A 25,217-nucleotide genomic window follows, 5' to 3' on the forward strand; every position below is an offset into this window, starting at 1 on the left:
CCCCCATCTTTTAGTAGAAAGTGGGCCTACCTGAGCTGTAGCGTTCTATGCCAGTGGGCACTTCTTGAATGGTGGACTCATCCCAGACTGGGTAGGAAATCCTTTGCTGGTAGCAGGTGGACTGAAAGCCACAGCTCATCCAAGGATCTTCATAGGGATTGGCAGCACCCTGCCTCAACTACAAGAGAAAGACATCAGCTGATAAGCAGATCTAGTCAAAACATAGCACAACCGCTCCTTCCAAAAAAAATAATTAAAAAAAAAAGGGGGGGGGGGGAAGTAGCTCATGAAAATATCTTCTGGGAGAAATTTCAAAACAGACATTTTGATCTGAAGTCAAATAAAAAGATACGTTGTTTGGGGCTTTGGAAACAAAAACCCAGAGGATGCAGAATGTTCTGGGACTCTCACTGGAAAGCCCAGAATATTTTCCTGCCCACTTCTGCAGGCCTGAGAGGTTTGGAAAGTGCAGCGTACAAAGCTTAAGGCTGACTCAAATCCAAACACGAAAACATCGGTTGTTTGCCCTTTGCTCATTAACAGACCACAGCCCAGGACAGGCTCCAATTAGTGGGGATCCATAGCCACCAATTAAAGAAAGCAGCAGAAACCCAATGGACAGCAGCTGTGCACCCACCTCTGGCCCTCTCCCAAAAATCTCTCTCTTCGGCCCTTTGTTGCCCACAGGTGCAAGTTGTGCCCCTCTTCACCCATGGGAGAAAACTGAGCTGATATTTTGTATGCCTTTCCTCCTGCTCTCCACCTATTTTGGGGCCAGGAACTAGCTGATAACATCCCTTTCTATATTCGCCCATGCTTATGGCCTCATTCGCATAGTCCAACAGCCATCAGGAAGCTATTGACTTTTAACATCTGTTCTTCATTCCCTTTTTCTACAGTCAGTTCTTTCCAAGGTACCTGGCTCTTTTTGATATTTGGGCAGCATATTTTGAACAGCTGAGCATGTTGGGTGATTGGCCTCGACTGAGGGTGCTAAGCCCTTGAAATCCTGGCCCTGAGCTTGTCTGAAAAGTTGGACCCACCTGAACTAACCCTAAAACTATGAGAATTACTCAGAGAGAGAAACTGTATCATGTAGAATTATTCATCCTGAAAGCACTTCAGTTGGGTATCAAGCTGGGTCATTAGAAGGTCACAAAGGCCTTTTTTTCAAAATCTGGCATGAGACGTTGTCAGCAGTTAAGAGATCACAGGTCTCTTGTCATTATCTTCAGTGTCCTGAAATTCAAGACATTTGGACAAATATCCCTTCTTCATTCCCTTCCTGGGGATGGTCTGTCTGCAGAAGACACCTGTTCAGAAGAGATCTTGGGACCCAGAGTTTTGCTTTGCTTGGGCATTACCCCTTGGTATTTCTTAGCCACAGTGCATTTCACGATACCAACAATGAGAGCTTTGCTAATGCTGGGGGAGACATTCATTCCTGAGACATGAGGACATACAATCTGTGCCCCCTCTGCTCAGAGGTGCAGCTGCACCAGGAAAATGATACAAGGAGGGAAGTGTGGTTTGCCACAAAGGAAGAGCAGTCTTATTCCAGCTGGGGCAAGGGTCAGCCCCTTTCCCCAGGAGATGCACTCAGTGGTCATACCTCCCAGCTGGTCTTGACCCACCATCTCCACCCTACATGCTGTTGAAACCACAGAGTATATTTTCTGGGAGAGGCAGGGTGGTTTTAGTCCTATCATGTAACCCATCTCCCAGGAACCCCTCATGATTATAAGCTTATTATAAGGACAATGGTTCTTCCATGCCTCAGAGTGATGGCAGGTTTCAGGGAAGAAGGCATTGGGGGGAGGGACAATCACCCATTGAACTGGTGATATCAGGGAATGTGGAACTCCCTTGATTCCATAAGGCTGTTTTTAGGCAGCACTGAGCCAACCAAGAACACATTCTTCCAGGCTCAGCGGCAGTTTTAAGCCGCAATTGAAGAATTGCTCAGCCAGCTTCTGGAAAAAGGGCCGTCGTGATCCTGGTCAGAGTCTAAAAGAGTAGGTGGGTGGGCTCAGGGCAGTGCAGCAGGGAGGCAGGCTAGACACAGCAATGGTAGGAAGTTGCAGGAAGGAGAAGATAATTTCAGATGTGACATCAGGAACTATTAGTTTGGAAACAATAAGAATAATTCGGCTGGATAATGCTGCAGAGGCTCAAAAATAGGCTGGAGAAAAGGACTCAAGATTAGTCACCAAGACACAATGCAGAGGTCAGCCCTCCGTCACTTGTGCTGCAGAGCTAGGATGGTTGTTTGCAAAGTTCTTTGAAAGGGTATATGGGGCCAGTCCCAGGTGCTCAGCCCCCTCGCCTCCCAATGACTTCAGTATCAATCAGGATTAGGCATTAAAAACACCTGGTGGTTGGGAGGGTCCAGTCCAATCCTCCAACCAGGATATTGAAGATGATGTTTCCAGTGGTGTTATTATATCTGGTTATTTTGCAACATGACAGAACCCCTGCCTTTGATTTAGCCACTAGTCTCATTTCAATGGGGACCCAACGCATACTGCAAACCTCGGACTCTGAATGGGAGGTGCTGAGGTCTGGAAAACAAGTCTCCTTATCATGACTGTCACTGACCTGCTGTACAACCTCAGACAAGCCATTGCCCTGCTCCGTGCCTCAGTTTCCCTTATGCATATGAAACCCTCACATGCTATCAGGGAAACTTGCAGTACCTGTTTGCCTCCCCGAGTTCCTGCAGCCATTGCTAGTGGTGTAGCTACTTCTCCTAGCAAAGTTCAGTGGTTACTGGAAAGGGTTTCTGAAGAAGCAGTGAGGTCATAAAATGAGACTGAAATGGGCAAGAGTTGATGGCCCTCTAACTATTCCCACTGGGTCCCACTATAAACATGTGCTCCCAAGCTCCTGTCCAAGAGATCACATCTAAGGGGGAGCAAAAGGGTGTGAATAGCAAGAGCAATGGGCACAATGGAGCCTTCCCAGCCCAATACAATTACCCTGCCATTACTCAAGATAAGAGAACCAGGCCTGTTTACACAGCTAGATTGTAAAGCTGGTGAGCTGACACGCACCAGTATTCCCAGAGAACTTTTATCTGCTGGCAGGGAGATTCTTGCTGGTGAAGAGGAGGAAGGTTAAGAGATCAGGGTCTCTCCAGCAAAGACCCATCTACTACTAGCTCTTCACACTCTGGGACCACAGGAGGACATCTGAGCTGACAGTCAGTAGGAGGTCTTAGCCCTGAGCTGTCAGGAACTCAATGAGCCGGAGACAAAGGGTAAAGGAGGAGGACAAGGAGGCCAGAGGCAGTAAGAGAAAAGAAATATGGTGCTACATTCCATGAGCAACTACCCAAAAAAGAGAAGAGTTGTTTGAAGTTAGGAACATCTTGCAGTTAAGACACTGGGCTGGGACTCAGAAACCTATAGCAGAGGACAGAAACAAACCTGGATCATCCAAATCACTTTCCCTCTATGAGACTTCACTCTCAAAATGTAGAACAGGGATAATATTACACTCCTTTGTAGCACTGGGGTCTGATCCTGTTATGCAGACATTGGGCGGGTTCTAAAGTGGGAAATCCTGCTTTTCTAAGGTTTTTCCTCCATCCAGTACTTAGACAAACCCATACAATGAGGACACACCACCAGGGGCAGGATGGAGGGCTCTTCAAAATGGCATTCCACCGTGCATGTGAGGCCACACCAGTGGAGTCGTGATCACGGAGACGGGGTCACTCCATTCCAAGAAATACGTGAATGTCCAGTATTCTGGGAAAGCATGAGTGGCCACCCTAGATTTTGGAGTTCCTCCATGCATAGGATTCCCATCTGCCCCAGTGAGAGTACTGAGCAGCTGCAGATTCTCCTCAGAAGGGCCGAGTCTGACAAACGCTATCAGGCACGGTGCTTACTACCATGAGTAGCGTAGTCCTGCGGAAGCCATGTCAGGTAGTAAGACTTAACTGGACTGAGCCCTTGGCATGCACCGTAGTGCTCCACAGATGCACAATAGATATGAACCCAAGGAAGAGGGGATGTAGTAGGCTAGCAGCAGCTGTCCGTGGAGCCCGCTCTTTCTCTAACAAGAGGAGCACAAGAAAGGCTCAGTTTAAGACACACGGCACATGCCCAGATACAGGAGTGTGAGCGATGAATAAATTCCAGGACTCAGTTCTTAAGCGTGAGTAAATCTAAGATGCAAAATCATAGTACTCAAGCGTTTGACCCCAATCAAACGCTTCCTCCACTGAAATTCACAGCTACAAGTTCTTTGGTGCCAGTGGCAGCAGGATCAGGTTCTGGGTTAAGCCAGGTAACCTCCAGCGCAGTGGGAAAGATCCATGTCGTCACTTGCGATAACAGGAAAGAGAGTTTCCTTCCCCGCCTTCAGGCATCCCTAGGGCTGCCACCACCCAGGCATCTGCAGAGCACCAGTCTCTTCCACTCACACCCTGTCTCAGCTGCTTCCAGATCATGTTCTCACCACCACTGGCCAAAACATTAACCAATTCCTTCCCACTCTGGTCCTCCTAAAACCATGTGGAGGTCAGTGGAGTTCTGAGTTATCTGAGCTTTGGAGCTGGTTGAAATATTTCCAAAAAGAAAAATTCCCCCCCCCCCCCATCAGAAAAAAAAATAAATGTAGTTTTGTTGGCAATGGTGGGTGGGGAAGATGGAAGGATGAAAGATCTTCTGAGGGAAAACATGGCAATTTCAGTTACATTTTTCAATTTTCCATCAAGGAAACAACTCCCCCACCCTCATTTCAAATCAAGTTTGAAACTGAAACTTTAAAAAAAAAATTTCATTCTGAAGTGATAGAATAGTTTCATTTTTATGTTTCTGAACAGAGATTTTTCCAGACCTTTTTGTTGTGTGAAAATTTTTACTTTTCCAACTTTGTTCCATTTTGGGATAAAAAGAAAAAAATCAATCAAAATATTTTACTTTTCTACAAGATGGAAATTCCACTTTTCACCAGATCTGCTTAGCACCAAAATTTCCCCATCCCAAATCTACAGCTTTCATGTGCCCTATCTAGGTTCCTATACTGTGCTCAGCACGGTGATGGATGAGTGCCTACTGATGTAATTTTAAGGTATACATCTATGCCTATGTGATAGAAATATTAGAGACACTGAAATAAAGGGTTAGATTCCGGCCTCTGCAACAGCCTCTTTACCCCACTTCATCGGCACAAAGGAAACAGAATATCCCAGCTCAGGAACAGCTTGCAACCCTATGCAATCCCCCCTATGCACTAACATTACTATGTGCCGGCCATTGCCGTGTGCCAGTGGCTGATTGGCAAATGTCCACTGTACGTTGTGCTGTGGCTGTTCTAGACTGTGGAGCCATTCATAGTCACTCGTGCCAGGATGTTCTACGTTCCGTATAAGGTCTCCCCGGACTGTTCCAATAAACCACCTTTCCCCCATCTCCTCCCAAGAAGCAGAACGGAATCTGGTCCCGAACCTTCATCCAAACTCAAATCAAACCTTGTCTGACATTTGAAAAAGCTGGGATGCCTTTAGCCCTGTCCCAGTACATGTGCATTCGTCCACAGAGGTCATAAGGATTTGGGTTAGGGCCACCTTTGGAAGAGGAGGCATGGATACATCAAAGGCCATTATCTTAATGTTTCTGCTCTGACTCATGTAAGAATCTGTGCTCCTACATCCAGCTCAGGTTTGCAAGTCCAAGAGGTTCAGATAAGAACTGAACATGTAGTGGCTTCTCTGAATTAAACAGTATCTCTCAACTATTTGGCATTAGCCTGTTCCTACTGCCAAGCAGAGTTTTTCCAGAGTCCTGCAATGCTGTGCCAAACTCCTATGGGACAAAAGAAAAATAACCCAACATCCTTCCTTACCATTACTCCTGGACGGGCCAGAGGATAAGGAGCTGGGCTTCCAATGGTTGTGTTCATGTAGTAACTCATCCCAGAGACACCTACAGAAACAAAAATGGATCATTAGATGCACTGCTGAGGAAGCCTGGTCTGACAGAGGAGATAGGGTTGCAGGATTAGGTCCTTAGTCATAAGAGGACTCCTTATTCACACAAGTAAATCCTATTAACCTCAGTGCAAGGAAGGGTGGCAGAACTGGGGTTCAAAGATGGAAGAGACCTATTAGGTCAGTTAGCTTATCCCCTCCATGCACTCATAACCAATGCAGGAGCGTTCCCTACAGTATATTTTCAAGTTTCTTACCTAGTCCAGTTTTAATTGGCTCTTACGCCCGTGAAGAAATAGCAGTCTCATACAGAGGGCCCAATCCAACACACACTATCCATAGCGATCTCCAATGAAAATGGAGATCAGTTAGCAGAGATATCATGCTGACAGGCTCCTTTTCTACCCTCCAGATGGGGATGACCTGCTTCCATGTAGGACAGAAAGAGGGAAAGGCCCAGTGTCCTCCTCCCAACGCACCCAAAGGTTCCTAGGTGAGCCATTCAGACAGTGATCTGCAGTGCACCAAGGTGGAATGCCATGTGACTCCCTTGCCTTCCTCATCTAGGAAAGTGAGCTGATTTCACCATGGCACAATCAAGTATCATCTAGAATGCAAGGCAAACCCAGCCCCTGTGAAAAGGCGCCAGACGGACTGACAACCTCGGCCGACAGCAGCGAAAGCTTCCCCTAGCCCGGCTGTGCCAACCACAAGCTTCAGCCATCTTTCCGAGGGACAAGCTCCAAAGGGCAAACAGCAGCTTGCTCATTCTCCAGGGCCCCTTCTCCTAAGGCTTTTGCTGAGGAAGCCAGCAATAGCCCAGTTCAACACCCCTTAAAGTCAAGAGGAGTATTTCCATTGAAGTCAATGGGTCAGAGCCTTAGGTCCAATTGTGGTGGTGTTTTTATGACGTTGACACCCATCTAGTAGAGGGCTGGACTGAGACCTTCAGCTCAGCATCTGCACAGTCCAACTTAGCACCACTGTAACAGCCAACCCTAATAGGTGATTTAATGATCTGATATTTATATATTAGCAGTACACACAAATCTCAGGTGATCTCACAGCAGTCAGAGCTACTCCGGATTTTACACTGCTTCACAGTAGTTGAGATCAGAGTCTGGCCCATGTATCAAATGCACTTCATTCTTTGAGCCATTTATATCATATTTAATGTACATGTAGATATATATCCTATTCTTTATGGAGCACATTCATCTGGGGCTGCGATAGTGAAGCCAGTTTAGCCTCTGGCGAAGGTCAGACACTCCCTGAGGGCTGCTCCAAGTTACACCCTCTGACGCATGGTTATAGCCCTTGTGGGAAAATCTCCAAAATACAAAGTCTGCTCCGGTTCCCCCATCTCCCCTGAGTGCTCTGTCCTGATAGTGCAGAACCATCACTGGGCCTGATAAATATTGGCCCCTTGCACCAGTGCTGTTCACTGTGGAGACTTTTTACCTGCCCTATGGCCCTTTGGCAGAGCTGGGGTGAAGGAGCTGAAACCTGGATCTATGTATGTGCAAATAAAGCAGGAAATAAGTGCCTCCCCTGCAATGATTTAGACTCATAGGAGAAAATGTAGGGCCAACATGCTTTCCATGCCATGTGAAGCATGAGATGTGTGTGTACTCAGTGTCACTTCCCCTACGTACAGAGCCTTTTGCCTGGAAGGAAACTATAAAGAGGGAGTTGTCAGGGATTCGCAGGGCTCTTTTGCAGGAAATAACGCAGGGCCAGACTGCATTACTATTTTTATAAATTTATTTATTTAAAACAAACCCATTCAGCCACTACAGGCTGTGCCGGGGAAATCGGTCAATGGTATAACAAGTCTCCACCCTGAGAAAACAGCGACTCCATCACCCTCTGGAGAATGTGTCATTCAATTTCTTTAAAACCCCAGCACTACAATTGTCCAGCTAGACAACTGTAACCAGAAACACTGAACCCTATTCTACCTTGATTTCAGATTTACTCTTGATTTGCACTTTATGTTCTCTCTCTTGCTCAGAGCCGTGCCTAATCTGCACTGACCCTAAAAGGTGCTATGACTCAAGGCACAATTCCTCCCTGCTTGCCCCTTGCTTTTGAGGGGTGGATAGTAATCTATTGCCGGCTAACAGCAGCAGCAAATGGTAACCCCCTCTATACTGTCTGACCAGCAGGTGAGACAGAGGAGCCAAAGTTCTGGCCTTTCCCCATTCCACCTCATTCATCTCCCTATACTTTTCAACTCAGCCTCAAACCTGTTAGTATTTGACTCCCAGTCATCAAAACATGCAGGAAGTGACCAAAACATGAAACACCTGTATTTTGTTGTGTCACACCATAATTTATGGAGAATGGGTCTTTATTGTAGCTTTCCTTAGAAGTTCCCCTCCTCCCCCCCGTCACTCTGTGAATTAAACAATTTAACAAAAACTGAAAAAACAAATTTTGTTACATGCAACAATAAAGTTCTTCCCACTCCCCCTCATGTATCATAAGTAAAGTCTGAACTAGAGTTGATCAAAATATGCCATTTTTTTAATACAGGATTTTTTTAAAGGGTCCCCCTCCCTTCCATCCCCCCCCCCAAAAAAAAGTTTCCTGTGAAAGTTTCTGTTTTCTAATGAAAAAAAACAAATCCTCAAAATTGTTTTGAATAAGAATTTGTAAGTAAAAAGTAAGTTTCTATCCCTTGTGGCTATGGGAAAGTTTTCAAAATGTGACACCAGTGCACCCTGAAGGCTCCAAAAATTGAAGGCAAACGAAAATCTATCATTTTAAAGCCAATGTCATGATATTTTGGTGAGCCTGACTCATGATGTTTGAACATGTGAGGTTGGCAATACTGACATCATGACATGACTCCATATTTGTAGAACTAAAAGGGCTTTTTATTAACAGAACCATTTACAGAAATGTTACACCTGATAGTGTAGCCAAGTGCACACCGACTGACTTCCAAGACTGTGCATCCTCCCAACTCTTCTCTCCAGAAGACTGTGCTCCTCCCTCTAAGTTCCACGCAGGTTGATACAGTGAGATTTTTTGTGCTGTGAACACCACTGAAATCAAAACTGTTAGAAAGGGTCAGTTTTGATTATTTCTTTTTGAAAATTTTTGGAAAAAGAGGTTCAAAAGTGTCAATACATCCCATTTCAGTGTTTTCTAAATGAAGAGTTCCCATTATGGTTGAAAATGACCTTCAAAAAGTAAGTTAGTTCATAATTAAAAAAGTGTACAAAGAGAAATGATCACAATGGAAAGGAACGTTTTGATTGATCTCATCCAATTTTTTTTTCTTTGGAGGGTTTGTAAAAAGTTTTGAGATTTTGATTTCTCAATCACAATTCAGGACACCAAAGTATTTTTGAAATCCTGAAAATTCTTGCAAGATGGGAAAAAATCATTTCCTGCACATTTCTATAAAATACTCTGTATCTAGTTATCAGTCCAACCCCTCACTGGGATTGCTCCAAAGACTTGGTATCTGAGAGATTTACACACCATCTTTCCAGTCTGCCTCACAGCTAAACACCCTGGAGCTCATTGCTGAACACTGTTATAAGTGATCAGCCAAGGTCTCTCACCAGTCATCATGCTCATAAATTAAGGCACTTCAGGTCCTTCATCAACATGATCAAGGTAACAATAAACAGAGATCAAGAGACCAGAGCACTGTCCCTGAAAAATTCCATTGTGAGATCAGAAAATGATTTGCTCACATGTCCTGAGGATCTGAGCGAAATAACACTTTGGCCTTTGCTACATGAGACAGTCGCAATGGTTTAACTAATGGGGTGAATTTAAATAGATTTAGCTAAATGGATGCAAATCCCAGTTTGAACCATCCTGTCCACCCAGATCCCTCATTTCAGAGTGGTTGTGGTTTGGCTTAGACAGATTCCTAACCTTAAACTGGCACAACTTTCTTATGTTGACTGGGTCTCTGTCTCTCTTGCTGTAAGGTAAAAGTGACATTGCCAAATAGGTCACTTCCCAAAATAGAACAGACTTTGCAAAACAAACGCATAAAGAAATAAGAGATCAGTGGGCTCAAGCTGTCTCTACAGAGACCCTTTAAGTAATGTGCATGTGTCCTGGAGCAGAGATGCATTTGATTAAAACAGCAGTACCCACTAGAAGTTGCCTTTCCTTGCTTTGCAGCTAGCTCAATAGGAAAATGTTTCCTGAACAAGACCGCTACCTTTGAACCACACAGATGCTCAAGAACTGATTTCATTGCTCACTGAATATCATTTGCATTTTTCTCTGGTTACCCTTACCATTTGAGCCTTCCAGCAATGTGCTGCACTCTGATACCTGCTACAGCCAGGAGTGGCCAGTCCTGGGGTTATGCATTCGTAAGCACTCCAATAGCACTGAACCAACACTGACACCCAAGACAAGGTTACATGTGATGTTCTTTTGTGTGACTTTGCATTACAAACTCCAAACATCCAAAAATCACGAGTTGGGCTCCAAAACTAAAAAAAATATATATATATTTTTTTAGAAACAAAAATCCTGAGAATTTTAAGCTACGTACATATGGGGTTCTTTCTCCTTGCCTTCTGGTTTTTGAGCCTTTGGGATGCACTTGGGTCATATTTTCAAGCTTTCCTCTGTGGCCAGGAAGGATAGCAACTTTCATAGATTTATAGACTCTAGGACTGGAAGGGACCTCAAGAGGTCATCGAGTCCAGTCCCCTGCCCTCATGGCAGGACCAAATACTGTCTAGACCATCCCTGAGAGACATTTATCTAACCTACTCTTTCAGCTTTTATTTAACAAAACCAAAAAAGTAAGCTGAGTTCTCATGACTCTAGAATCCAGGTCTTTAAGAAAAACACCAATTATCTCAAGACTTGTGATAAAGTCACCAGAGTTGGCAAAACTGCATTTCACTCAGATCATCCCATAGCACCCATTAAATGCTCCTATCCACCATGAGCCATGAAATTGGCCTCAGAAGTTTTACAATAAGGATGATTGTTTTTTTTTTTTTGAGACTCTATTCAGGACTTATACTGTGCCCATCACCATGGTATCAAAGCTTGAAGAGTGCTCCTATTTGTTTTTCTTCTGCCAAAAAGATTTCAGTTCCCCAATTAGGAATCAGACATACCATGTGACTTAAGTCATCAATCACATACCCCAAGTTTGACTTCCTTTCCCTAACGTATCCAGATCCATGATCTATGGGCAAGCTCAAAAAATTCAGTGAGGCAGTATATGCCACCCTCTGAACGAACCCCAACCCAACTGAAGTTTTAACATTTACTCCCAAGATTTCATCCAATATTTTTAGCCATCTGCATCTACACTGAAGGAGTTAATTGAGAATTGAAATTTGATCTGAACCAAAGGATCTGTATTTTGTAAAGCTGGTTAAAGAGGGTAAGGGAATCAATTTTTTGAGAGGTGGGGAATATTTAGAAGTTGTACCATTTTGAATCTTTTGAAACAGGAACCATGTTTTAGTTACTTTGCAAAAAAAAAAAAAAACAAGTTTTTAAAAATGTTTATTCTCTTCTCCTTTTCTCCATTTTGCAAGTGGGAGCAATAAAATAAGTGTCCAAGTTTGTTTCCCCTCCACTTTTGCAGTTGCATTTTTTCCCCTTTGCCAGTCTGTAACTTTTCCAGAGTTGAGAAGGTTTTGGAAAATTGCAGATTAGCAAAAAGAAATTTTGAAAAGGGGGGGGGGGAAATTCGCCTTCTCATATGGAAATGAGGTATGACAAGTACTTTTATACCGGTGTAACTGACTTTTATACCGGTGTAACTGTACCCACAAAAGGAAGGGGAGGGGGTTGGTCCACTTAGCACTGCTGCATAGTTAATGGTACAACTTTTGTTTTTAGACGAGGCTTCAGAGTTGATGTTCTTACACTAGATGAATGAACGTTGTGAGTGATAAGAGTTACCTTAGCAAGCTAAGCTTACTGATCCTTCTGCTGTGCAAGACAGGAAGCAGACATTAAGGAGCGTGTGGTGATTTTGGGGGATTTCTCCTGGACCATGGAAGATTTTTTAGAGGAAGGCAGGTGATCAGGTTCTGTATCTTCTTAGGGAGCTACCAAAACTATGCCCACAGGGAATGAGCCCCTGGGATGGAACAGTACGGAGAGCAGTGGGAGGCACGAGTATTTGCATGGCTGCAGAAAGGAAGATCCTGAGTGCTTTGTCCAGGTTAATTTTTAAGGACTCAGCTGATAGAGCTTCCACCTCTTCCCGTAGAAATTTTTTCCACAGCCTAATACATCTGTCAACAAGTATCTCTGATATTCAGGCTATATTTTTCCCCTTTAGTTTCCTCTCATATGACCCTAAATAATTCCTCTTGTTCCTGGGAGTTTACTTCCTGTAGATACAATTAGATGGTTTTTATGGCCACTCAGGCAACTTTCAGCTGAACTAAGTTTTACCCTCAATTACTTTGGTGTAATTGCAGAGTAACTTTGCTGATAGCAATGGAATTACACCACAGTAACTAAGAACCAAAGCTGGAGGATTACTATTAAAAAAAAAAAAAAGTGTTTACAAACATTTGATTGAATTGCCTAGTTGAATACCTATGCTATTATTTGAACAGACATATACTCTATTTTTATTCTCCTGTTTCTGCTTCTTGATTGGAGGACTGAAGCGTGTTAAATGTGACTAATCACATACACAAATAATGATTAGCCAAGTCAAACTGCAAACTTTCCATGAAGTTGAATGAGTTTTTTTAAGAAATACCAAATCCTGGAGCTGGTTGAAAATTTTCAACTTAAAAGACAAATAAACCAACCCACCCTGAAATTTAAACAAACAAACTATATATATTATACATATATACACATATACACACCTTTGCCACCAATAAAATGGAACAATTCCCATAGGGAAAAAAATATCATTTTCAACTATATTTTTATATGGTAAATTTATAAACTAATAAAAAAATTGATTTAGACTGGCATTTTTTCCTTTAGTTTCAGTTTTCAGAAAACTGAATCAAAATTAAAAAGGGGCAAATTAAAATTATTTCATTGCAAAGTTTCCTGTTACGAAGCTTTCTATAAAAAATGATTTGTCCTAAATTTCTTAGGGTTAAAAGAAACCACACCAAAACAAGTTTTGACCAGCTCTAACACACATCTTTGCAGAAGACAGTCACAAAAATATATAGATATGTAATGGTCTAAATTAATTCCTTTTTAAAATAACAATTCTTGTGTGTTCTTAGAAGTTATTAAATTCATTTTAAAGATGTAGAAACTGAGGCACAAAGAAATTAAGTGACTTGCCCAACGTCACCTAGCAGGTCAGTGATAGAGCCAGGGATAGAAGCCAAGTATTCTGGGTCCCAGTATTATGTCCTCTCCATTAAGCACATTGCCTTTCAATCCAATTTGTGACTGAGCCCTGTGCTCAGAGAGTTATGCTCAGTTCATGCCTCTCCCATGCGTTCAATACCCTGCAGTCATAGGGCTGGTGGGCCATTTAAGGTGCCCACGGAGCATGGCAATGGACAGAACAGAATTGGTGGGCTTCTGTCTTTCCCTTTCTGTAAATTAAAAGGATTCCCATCCAGGCCTTTGCCTCATAAGCACGGATAGATGGGGAATGGGATAGGATGGGGGCAGGGGAATTCAGCAGCCACAGCCAAACGTTTTTAATCTTGAGTCCAACCATCATTAAAAACAAGAGTAACTCAAACAAAGTAAGTGGGCTCAGCTGACTGGCTGACCCAAGGGTACTTAGTTATTGCCACTGGATTTTTGTAGTAAGCAATAATTTATCATCATGGGGGAAAGATAGCCTGTGGAAGTGACATTGTTCTGCAGTACTCTTAACCCTCAAAATGCTGGCATTTTCCAGGCTGCCTGCCAGTTGAAAGCTTAGGGCAAAGTATGTCTATAGATCCAATAATACGCCATACACCGGTTCAGCTCATCAGTCTTGGGCATTGATCTAAAAAATAAGATCTTCCCAATGAAGGACTCAGATGGAATATGGACAACAGGAGGGAGAGTTCTTGTTTGCTGCAGAGAAAACAATTTATAAGACATTTCTTTAATATCCTTCTTCCTCAGTTACCCTTCGATGCCATCGTCGTTTCTCTCACTAATATTTAGTACTTTTCATCTGAGAACCTCAAAACTAATGTATTTTTACAAAAATCTCCCACCTAGAACATGTTATATACGATTTACTGGGGGGAAATGGATGCACGAATATTCAAGTACAAACTCTTTAAGACAGGTGTTTGCAGCACAAATATACTGTCCCTATCACACTTTTAACAAGGATTAAATGACTTGACCAAGGACATAGAGCAACACAGTGAGAAAGCCCAGGTATCTTGATTCCCATGCACCTGTCCTAACCATCACAATATGAAATGTGGATGTCAGTTGGTTGATCTTTCCTTTAAGAAGTTTTTCCACCACAGAGAGGTTCTTGAAGGGAGGGTTTGTACAACAGTCTCTGCTCCAATGCAGGGTACGGTCATTTTTGTAGTAGGGGACTAGAACTTAAGCAGAGTTTGTGACACCATAACACCCTGCACCCCTTTGCCAGGACAAAAATTGTAGCCTTAGCATAAGCCAAGGTGAGCAAATCCCAGCACACATTTCTCTCTCTTCCTCCCCCTGCCCTTTTGGAAAAAGTGCCCTCTGGTTAAGAATTCTCATATTCTATACCCAGCTTATTAGCCTTTGAAAAAATTACTAGTCTGCAGCTAATTCCATAATTTGATTTGAATAGTGGCCCCATTAACAGGGCTGCAAGCCATTTGGTAAACTGACAGCTGGAGGTCATTTCAAGGGCACCTAACGCTAACCAAACAGTTTGCTGATTAGGGCAAGCACCTACCCCAAAGAGGTTGCTGCTGTTATATCTCTCGCAGCTGCTATATATGAAATTACAGGAAGATGTGAATGGGGGAGGGGAGCAGTGAGGTCACTTGTTATTCCACTGACAGTGTTTCAAGCAATGAAATAGATGATTGAAAAGAAAACATCATGGGCCAGATCTCAGCTGGTGTAAATTGGCCTAGTTCCTTTGTGAGGGTATGTTGGTTTTCAGCAGCCAATGATCTGGCTGGATGAACAAGATGCAGTTGCTAAATGCAGAGGAAGGATGATCCAGTGAGTAAGAGGACTACTCTGGGACTTGCAGGACCCAGGCTCAGTTTTCTGCTCTGCCACAGGTTGGAGGAAGTCATTTGGGCCAGACTGTTAGAAGTTTAATGGGCTTTTGAAAAGTGTCTAACTCATGAAAGTGAGTGGGATTTTCAAGAGCAACTGACTTCCATGAGTTAAGCACTTCTGATAATTCCTCTCTGCAGCTCTAGGCACTTAAATACCTTTAACAATCTGGCCCTCAGTTTCCCATTTACACAGTGGGTATAATAGCATTTCCTGACCTCACAGGGATGAAAAGAGACTTGAGGCTGAGGGTAAATAATAGGCTGAACACTCGCTCCCATAGTGACACTGTAGCCAGAAGATTTAATAAGATCCCAGGATGCATGAATAGGAATCTTAAGTAGGAGAAGTGAGGTTATTTTACCTCTGTATTTGCACTGGTGCAACTTCAATACTGTGTCTAGGTCTGATGCCTACAATTCAAGAAGGAGGTTGATAAATTTGGGAGGGTTGAGAGAAGAACCACCAGAATGATTAAAGGATTGGAAACTTGCCTTATAGTGACAGACTCAAGGTTCTCAATATATTTAGCTTAACAAAGAGAAGGTTAAGGGATGACTTAGTTACAAGCTGTAAGTATCTACATGGGAAACAAATATTTGATAATGGGCTCTTCAGTCTAGCAGAGAAAGGTACAACATGATCCAACAGCTGGAAGCTGAAGCTAGACAAATTCAGACTGAAATAAGGAGTAAATTTTTTAAGAGTGAGGGTAAATTTGTTCCATTTGTTAATTACTAAGGGTCATAACAGATTTTCCATCACGGACCATTTTTAAATCCAAGATTGGATAGTTTTCTAAAAGCTCTGCTCTAGGGATTATTTGGGGGTAGTTCTCTAGCCGGTGTTATACAGGAGGTCAGACTAGATTATCACAATGGTTCCTTCTGGCCTTGGAAACTATTAATCTAGCTATCTTGTGAAGATCAATACATCACAGGTTGCAAAGTGCCCAGATAAGTACCAAAGATAGATACATACATCTAGAAGCAATCTGACCAGGATGAAAGTGAGAGCTCTGAGCCATAACTGGTTAAACTGTTCAAGCACCAAGACTTTCATAATAAAAATCAAAGACACTGAGCAATCTGTGCTCTGGCCAGCATTTCCTGTTGTTTAAAGTGAACGTTCCCACATAACACCAAATTTGCTTTGGCAGAAAGTTTTTTAAAATTACAGAAAAAAAATCAAGAACATAATAAAGACAGCACTGAATAAATACTCACCAGTAAACCCCCTCTGGATCCAAACCCCTCTCCCTGAAGGTATCAGATGGCAAAGTGAGAGCCAATGAGACCTTAAAAGCAAATTAGTGGCCACATGCAAAGCATCAAATTAAAGACTAATGGAAACATGGAAGGCCTGACTCTGCATTTCTCGGGGGCTCAAAGCTCCCAGTGACTTCCAGAGAGTCAGCGGGAGTGCTGGTTATGCAAAGGATGCAGGCTTGCGTCCTTAATGATGAGGAATTGCAATCCTGTACCTACAAAGCCCAACAGCCTTTCCTGCCACTCACTGTTCCCAACTTCAGTTGCTTTCGGAAGCGGAGAACCAAAGCTGGCACACATCTGCATGACACTGGTTGTTTTCCAGCCCATCTTCAGTCTTGAGGCTATTTTAAGGCACACTACGATTGTGATTTGTAATATGATGGGGGGAAAGGGTTGGAAGCAATGTTTCCTGCAAAGATATAAATGGCCAAATTATTCGCTGGTGGAAATCAGCCTCTCCACAAAAGTCAGTGGAGTTACACTAATTTACACCAGATGAAAGTTTGACGCTAAACATTTTGCTGTCCCCCTCCCCCTTCCCTTTGGAACAAAACTCTTTAGCCTACTGAACAAAAAACAAACATGCATATGATTAATGAAAATAAAATTAAACTCAACCATCTGTCTTTAACAGCAACTTTGCTCCAATACAGCATCATCAGTAATGCTAAGAAACAACTTTCCACCCCAGACAAGTCAACAGTAATGTTATCTTAAACTCATTTAATACAAAAAGTATTTTTAAAGGACCCCCAAAACACCCAGATTGAATTATAAATATTTGCTGATTGCATCAACTGAGTTAAATTGCTAATGAAAAGAGAAGGAGTAAATATCCTAGCAGGTCACCAGGAAAGTAGAGAGCCTGAAAATTAACATAGGTAAATAACAATCCAAATAGAGTTTAGCATATAATCCCAAGCTTTACTTACTACTTGTTTGAAAGACCAGAGAAAAGAGTTGTGTCCTCCAGAGCTTCCCACACTTGTCTAAGGTCTCTTGCCAACTACCTGGTGAAATCCTCTGCACCAGTGCTAAAGAGGATGGAAATACCATAATGTTTCTAGCAGGGCCGCCTATCAAATAGAAAGGGGGTGTGGTCAGGACAGCAAGCCAGGGGTGGCTGGAAAAGGCCAGCTCTGAACTAGGCTCTGACACAGCACCAGCAGCAGGGAAGCTGCCAGATGTGATTACCACAACGTGAACTCGTTGAAATCCAACTGCTGTTTGTTATAATCAAAGCCTCTGTCCGAATCAGTTGCCAGTGTTCCAGGGTGGGGGACTGTGATATTTGCCTTTGGTGATTTGAATCCTTGGAAATCCTTCACATAATTTAATAAAACAAATTAGCTCAGGATCTCGGAGAACTTTACAAGTATTAGTCACTTAAGCTTCCCAGCATCCCTGTAAGGTATTAGTGCACCCACGAGGCAGAGGGACTGAGTGTACACAGCAAAACATTTCCACATTTGAATTCTTAAGTGAATTTGCTTCAAATGTGTTCCAATACCATGATCATGGGCATTATTATAAGGAGCTGAAAGTAGACCAAACAGATTTTTACTACAGACAATTTTTTCCTATGTGTTTGTCTGGCAGATCTTGTCCCCATGCTCGGGGTCTAACTGATTGCCATATTTGGGGTTGGGAAGGAATTTTTCCCCTGGTCAGATTGGCAGAGACTCTGGGGGCTGGCGTTGCCTTTGTCTGCAGCATGGGGCACAGGTCACTTGCTGATATGAATGAGTAAATAGTGGATTCTCTGTAACCTGACGTCTTTACATCATGATTTGAGGATATCACTAACACAACCAGAGGTTATGGGCCTATTTCAGGAGTGGGTGGGTAAGGTTCTGTGGACTGCGATATGCAATGTCACATTATGATGGTCCCTTCTTGCCTTAAAGTCTATGAGCCTTTTGTTAGCTTCCTCTGAATATTCTTTGGCAAGTTTACTTGCTGGAACATTTGCAGAAGTGGCCAGTTTTAAACCAAGATTGCAAAATACTCATGGGAAATTAATTTTGAATGTACAGTTAATTATTGACATTGGAAACCCAAATTTAACAGTTATCCTAATCCAATCAGGAAACAGAAATATGCTATGTTACTCAAGTGTCCAGTCAAAGAAGCCTGGATATTGCATGCTCACAACAAATTGCATAAGAGCAAGATGCAGGCCAAGCATTCTTTGCAGAAATTATTCAGGGAAAATATTCTATCTATAGGTGGGTTTTATTGCATCCATCACCATAGCATCTAATTGCTTTCCAGGGCATTAAATATGCAAAGTGAAGCCCCTAGCAGACTTTATGGCATCTATTGCTCTTCCTGCTTCCCTGAGGCACTGCTTACTCAAATAAATACAGGGGCTGATTTACAAAGGTATTTAGGTGCCTACAGATGCAGATAGGTACCTAGTGGGGTTTTCAATCTGCATCTTTAGTCATCTAAATACCTTTGTAAATTGGGCCCCCATAATCTTTTGATTTTTTTTTAAAGTTATGGATGAAGTTTCTGTGAATAATGAATAAATTCTAGAAATCTGCTGATCTCAAAAGATGTCCACGATCTTGGGCCAAAGTCCCACAAGGATGATTGTAACCATGAGATTTCAGGCACACCAATCAGGATCAGAAAATCGGCTCCTTTGGGGTTTTGATCCAATTGGGAGCCAAAACCATAGGCGCAGGTTCCGAAATTCAAATCCAGCACCTCCCCTAACCCCCCAAATTCTAAGGGACTCCATTTCATGGTTCCATTTTAGCCCCCACATACATTACTGGGAAATATATGACAACAGGTGGCATGACTATACATTACCTGCTGAACTTACAGTCATAAGGTATGTGACATTCCTGTAGCTATTTTGGTCCAGAAAATTATTTACAGGGTTCCATATTCTAAGGAAGGAATCCAACCTGTTGGACTTTGATAAAAAGCCTCTTTCAAATCTGAGCCAATAAGAATGGAATGTATCCAACGATCAATGTGTAATCTGGACAACTCTTCCCAAGGCTGGAGCATGATGGCAGCTGCGAACAAGATGTCTTTGAGATGTGCAATAATGTGAGTTTATTTAACTATAGCAATAGATTATTTATATTATCAGTAGCATCAATTGGCCTCAACTGGTGATCAGGGTCCCATTGTGCCAGGCATTGTATATACAACTAGGCAGATACAGTCCCTGCCCACAAAAGCTTGCCATTTAAATAGATAAAGGGAATGTTCTGAACTCCATTTTGCAGATAGATTAATGTTAAACCCAAGATCATACAGAGAAGTGGGTAACTATAGTATCAAACCCACCTCTACCAAGGCCGGCTCCAGGGGTTTTGCCACTCCAAGCAGTGGGGAAAAAAAAAAGCCACGATCATGATCGGCGGCAGCTCCATCATGCCACTTTCTTCTTCAGCGGCAGGTCCTTCCCTCTGAGAGGGACTGAGGGACCTGCTCCCAAATTGCCACCGAACAGCCCGACGTGCCGCCCCTTCCCCTTGGCCGCCCCAAGCACCAGCTTGCTGAGCTGGTGCCTGGAGCCAGCCCTGACCTCCACCAAGTTACAGCTCATTGTTTTAACCACAAGTCCATCTTTCCAAGCTGGGAAAAGGAAGTACATATAACCATCTACCACTGAAGGGCCTCAGGGATCCTTATATTCTGTACCCTGCACAGAGCCATCTGCAGTGTCAGCATTTAATGAGCAGCAATCAATTATCAAGATACTAATTAATGTCAGTGGCTCAAAAATAAATATTCACATTAAACACTCTGCAGAGACGTTTTGTTTTTTGTTAGGGGTTCTTGAGTATTGGGTGTAGAAAAATTCCTGTTTATTATTGGTTTTAATCATGCGTGTGATTTATTTTAGCTAATACCCACTCCAGAGGCTTTAAGAATGTAGGGCCTGATCCCAAGAGCTGCTGGGTGGCTGCGATGCCAAAGGAAGGCAGTAAAACTGGGAGTGCTCAGCACTTCACAGGATCTGAATGATCCTTCTCCCATTTGAAGCCTATGGACTTCAGAGGGGAGCCAGAAGAGACTCTCAGGGCCTGATCCTGGAAGGTGCTGAGTGCTAGCAAAACTCCCCTTGAGTGCACTGGCAGCAGGGATGAGTCATACCTCGACTATGGCAAAATCCTTCAGTCATTACTCATGCTAAATTCAGAGTGGGAGTTTTGCCTGAGTACTTACCAAGTATGATGTGAAAGGGATGGTTCTTTGTATGTGTGTATTCTTCATGGTAATATAGGAAGTCCGGTACTTTTTCTGCACTACCATCACCTGTGATGCTCTTTACACTGTCTGTATGTCAAGAGCACAGGCCCACCAGGCATCACACATCTCATGGGCACAGCTGGGCTTTTCTTTGAACATCACCTTCCCAAAAAAATGGCGCTTGGGAGGAGTGAAGCGTTCCCCAGAGGAGAATGGGCTAGATCCTCAGCTGGCATGTCCGCTAAGAGAGACATGGCTTTGCTGTACCAGTCACCAGCGATCCGCACTAGAACGAAACAATGCAAGAAGGAGAGGGGGTGGCAGGCTCTTTGGTCCAGCAGAATCTGTGCATCACTCTGGCACTTCCCCTGCAGGGACCTGAACGTGTTCCCATGACCAATCTGAAAAGCTGATTTGCCTGGTTTCCTTCCAGCTGGGGCTCTAGGGACACAAAGAATGAAGCTTCCACCCCACTCTGAATTGGAGGGGAGGTCGCCTCATCCCCCTTTAATAGATGAAAATGTTGGGGAGGTAAAGCACAGTGAAATCTCAGCAAGTGCCTGACTGGCCGCTGCTTTGCCACTTGGTGTCATCATTCACACCCCACAAAGGCTGTGCAAGCCAGGCTCCCCGAGTACCAGTTGGAGCCAGATTTTTCAGCGAGGAGGGTTGTTGGTGGTGCTATCTTCAGTAATGCTACTCCTACTCCTTGCCCTGCCAAGGGAGCACTGATGATTTACACCAGCACGTCAACCCTAATCCCAGCTTGGTACGGAGGGAAGGCCTTGGCAGGAGGTTGGGAAGAGACCCCACCTCACTCTCACCTGGCAGTGGCGGCTCCTGTGGGCTCAACTTCCTGCTCCAGGTGTTGGACAGGGCCATAGCACCATTCACATTTGGGCCAGCTGCCCTTCTGTCATGATGGAGGGGCAGCCTGGCCAAACCTGGTGAGTCGCTTCACGACATAGTGTGCGTTTGCCATGCTCTGTGAACTGTGAACCACGTCACAGTGCCCGGAGCAGGGAGCTGGGCCCAGGAGCTGCTGCTGCGGTCGCAGTTTCTGCGAGTGAAACTCCCCCACTAAGGCTGCTCCAGGTGGACCTTTTCGCTTGTTCCAAGGCCAAACTAAGCACAGAAGATGCCACATGGTATGATTTTAGTTCAGCCACGGATAGTAGGCGCTCATTTCCCTTTGCCCATCAAACAGAAAAAAAAATTGACAAAAGGAGGTGCACGACCAACTTTTCACTTGTAGAACATACTTGAAAAGGCACCACATACTCCCAAAAGGTGCCCAGGGGAGTGGTCGCCACCTGCCTCCCCGTTAGCGCCACCACTGCCTGCGCAGAGAATTGTCATCTGGTGGCATTTTACAAGCTATTTTGCACAGGTGTGAGTGACCAGATAAGGTGCAGGGCAGCAGTGAGCCTGTGTTAAAGCCAAGAGAAGGACTGGCTGACCTAGTTGGTAGCTTAGGGCTCCAACCATAATACCATTTTCCCTCCTTGCTGCTGAGCAGTGATTGGACAGTGGCTGCATACCCAGGGCTTGAGCCACCACTCCATTGCCCTGATTTACCCCTGTCGCATTGCCAGGAATGGGGTGACAGCATGAACGCAGAGTAATGGAGCAGTTGGTCTCTAGAGGCACACCTCCCCCACTTCTCTCTCCACCGTGAGACGAAGTGAAACAGCCCAGGCTGATTATCACTACAAAATGCAAGAGAATGGTTCGGCACCTGAATGAATTGCATAAAAACAGTTGCCTGGGGCAGCACCAAATGTTGTCCCGTGGCTGGTCAGAATCAGTGTGACAGCCACCAGGGAAAGAAGATGGAACCAGGTGGAAAGGGAAGGAGACCGGAGAGAAAACAAAGATCTCCATGCTGCTTGTAAATTGCATTGTGGATTTACCCAGGCTGGAATAGTGCCCCCTTCTTGACCCACACAAACTGTTGTGTGCTACAGATGGCTCAGGGATGGCCCACGTACAGCTGTGCACATCTGGCCCACAAGTGTTCAGGCTAATATTTGCCAGCTACTCCTCGAGAGCAGCCAGTGCTTTTGGCAGAATCAGCTCACTCCTACATAATTGCTGGAGACAGGGAGAGAGATTAGTTCACCCACTGTCCTAATGGCCTCCCTGTTTGGGGCCCTCAGATATGAGTAACTCCCAGCCCAGTCCATATGGGTCAGTCATGTCCTACAGCAGAAGACTGGGGTCTTTGCATATTAGAGGTAAGGATTAACTAGGAGCAGGGAGGCACTGAGATATTACAGAGCTGATCAGATGCTATGGCGATGGGCACAGGATAAAAATTAGATTGATGTGGGTCATTTAGTTCATGTGGCCCTTATGAAGGAGTTAATGTGCACTAAAGGCTGGTCTCAATCCAGTCTTTGAACCATTATATTGATTTAGAAACGGATATACAGCACATCTACACTGAACCTGAAGGTGTCACTTCTGATCAAGCTAGGATGCGACCAATAGAAGTGTAGTTGTGGCAACGTAAGCGGCAGGAAGGGCTAGCAGCCCTGAGTACAGTCCTGTCTAAAACCCTAGACACGTACATGGAGTGGCTAGCATGCTCGCTCGGTCAGACCTAGTGCAGGTATGTCTCCTCAAAGTGGGAATTGCACCTTCCGCTCCAATGTGGACGTACCCACAGTGAAACCAGTGCAACGACCTAGAACAGGCACAATTCTGCAGCTATAGCAGTGCTGTGACAGGGCCTGCCTCCTGCGTGTTCCCTTGTGCCCCATCAGGGCACCACTCAGTCTAGTACAGGTCCTCCAACTACAGCACGTTTGAGTCTCACCCCTTCCAGGGCATTGAAGTCCAAAAGGAATACTAAGAACCCCAAACAGGGTCACCCTTCCACACAGGGTTTGTCTTCATGCAGCCAGACCATTGGCTGGTCTCCTTGGGCCTGTATTTCCCATCCATCCAGATGCTCATCCAAGCAGCAAGCTCTCCACACCTGATATCTGCTGCAGGTGTGTGTAGCAGTGGGGAGCCAGCTGGGCCCAAAGGCCCTCATTATCCCTCTCCTTGCCAGTGTAGTGCCCATATGCTCCATCACATTTGCTTACACTAGTGTATTTTATTCCTGTTAGTGGTACAAAGGCTGTGTGGAGACCAATCCCATGTAATACTGGTCAGTGTCTGCAAATGTAAAGTTTTTTATAAGTGCAAAATATTATTAGCAGAACTGGTTGAGAATTTTCTAGCTGTGAGAATACTGAATTTTTCTGGTTGCTGGCAATTCCAGAAAATTGGGAACACGTTGATTTGGGGCTGACCCAGACATGAAATTTATCAAAATTTTCAGGGAATCAAAAAGTCAAATGTTTCCTTTTGGCTTTGAGCATTTTAGGCTTGTTTTGTTTGTTTGTTAAATAAAATCAAAGGACATTGCAAAATGAGACGTCGTTTTGAATCAAAAGATCAAAACATTTTGTTTCAAAAATGTCAGGACAAAATGTGTCAGTTGTTTTTATATTTTTGTAGGGGGGTTATTTATTTATTTATTTATTTTGACTGAAGCAATTCAAAATCTACACACATTGGTGAAATGTTTCAGTTGACCCAAATCTGCATTTTTGTTTTAAAAAAATGGACCGGAAAACTTTCGCCAAGCTCTAGTAGTTGAAATGCTATTGTTGTTTTGGTTTTGGTTTTTTTCTTTCCTAGATAAAAATGGCATTTCATCAAAATGGAAAGTTGAGTGAAAAAATATATATATTTTGGTTAACAATTTGTTTTCAGCATTGTTGTTTGTTTGCTTGCTTGTTTTGGGGCTTTGGGAGTGGATTTGGTGTGTGGTTTTATGGTTTTTGTTTTTTTACAAATTTTGAGAAACCAAAAAAATATTCATTTTTGTGAAGATTTTCTACAGGGAAAAAAGTCTTTCCCAATCACTCTAATTATTAGATTAATGAAAGCCAAAAGCTCAGAGAAGCTGCTAATAATAATGTGAATATAAAAGCTTAGCACACAGAATTCATTGAATGTTCCAGTTCGAGTCCAAACATGAATGCTTTTCATCTAGGAATATGTGAGGAGATTTTCAAAGTGCTCAGCAGCTGACAGCGCCCATTGTGACACTTTTGATGAGCTTTTCAAACGAATTCAGCAGCCAGTAGTTAGTTTAACGTATTCATTGTTGGTTAATTTGTTAATTAATTGTGGTTAGAGCTGGTAGAAAAACAAGAAGAATTTTTGTAAAAAAAAAACAACCTCCCCCCACTTTGTTTCGGTGAAATTTAAAATTTTGATAAATTTGTCAACATTTGACAAAAAAAACAACAACAAAGCAGCTGTCTCTAGAGCTGCCTAAAAAATAGGAAAAATTATTTGAGGAAACATAATCTAAACTCTCCCTGCCTTTCTAAAAAAGTCAGACTTGAAATGAAAAATGTGTTATCCAAAAAAGGAAAATTTGGAAAACGTGCCTCTGAGGCATGGACCAAGCAATATTGGCAGGGCTCATTCTCTCTGAAACCATCCCTTGATTATGGAACGTAAAGGAAGCTTAGAAGCTAAGGCATTGTCACAGGGTGACACTGGCCTTTTAAAAGAGACGAGATGAC

The 25,217-nt window shown here is 43.5% G+C and overlaps 1 protein-coding gene across 4 annotated transcripts in view; it reads right to left on the reverse strand.

Annotated features, from left to right (window-relative positions):
- ETS1 (ETS proto-oncogene 1, transcription factor) overlaps positions 1 to 5,929 on the reverse strand; it is a 111,204-nt gene extending 105,275 nt beyond the window's left edge. For 3 of the 4 annotated variants that reach the window (XR_012657234.1, XM_032772010.2, XM_032772009.2), the window contains exons 1-2: positions 5,857 to 5,929; positions 31 to 169 (exon numbers count right to left, since the gene is read on the reverse strand). Coding sequence is in view for 3 of the 4 variants with exons in the window: in XM_032772010.2 (XP_032627901.1) it covers positions 31 to 169; positions 5,857 to 5,925 (208 nt within the window). In the remaining variant the exon portion in view is untranslated. Of the gene's footprint in view, positions 1 to 30; positions 174 to 5,856 lie in introns of all 4 variants that reach the window. The other variant, XM_032772011.2, reaches the window with a different exon arrangement.
- Between the last annotated feature and the right edge of the window lie 19,288 nt (positions 5,930 to 25,217).

This window comes from Chelonoidis abingdonii, chromosome 18 (assembly GCF_003597395.2).
Source record: "Chelonoidis abingdonii isolate Lonesome George chromosome 18, CheloAbing_2.0, whole genome shotgun sequence".
NCBI classification, from domain to species: domain Eukaryota; kingdom Metazoa; phylum Chordata; order Testudines; family Testudinidae; genus Chelonoidis; species Chelonoidis abingdonii.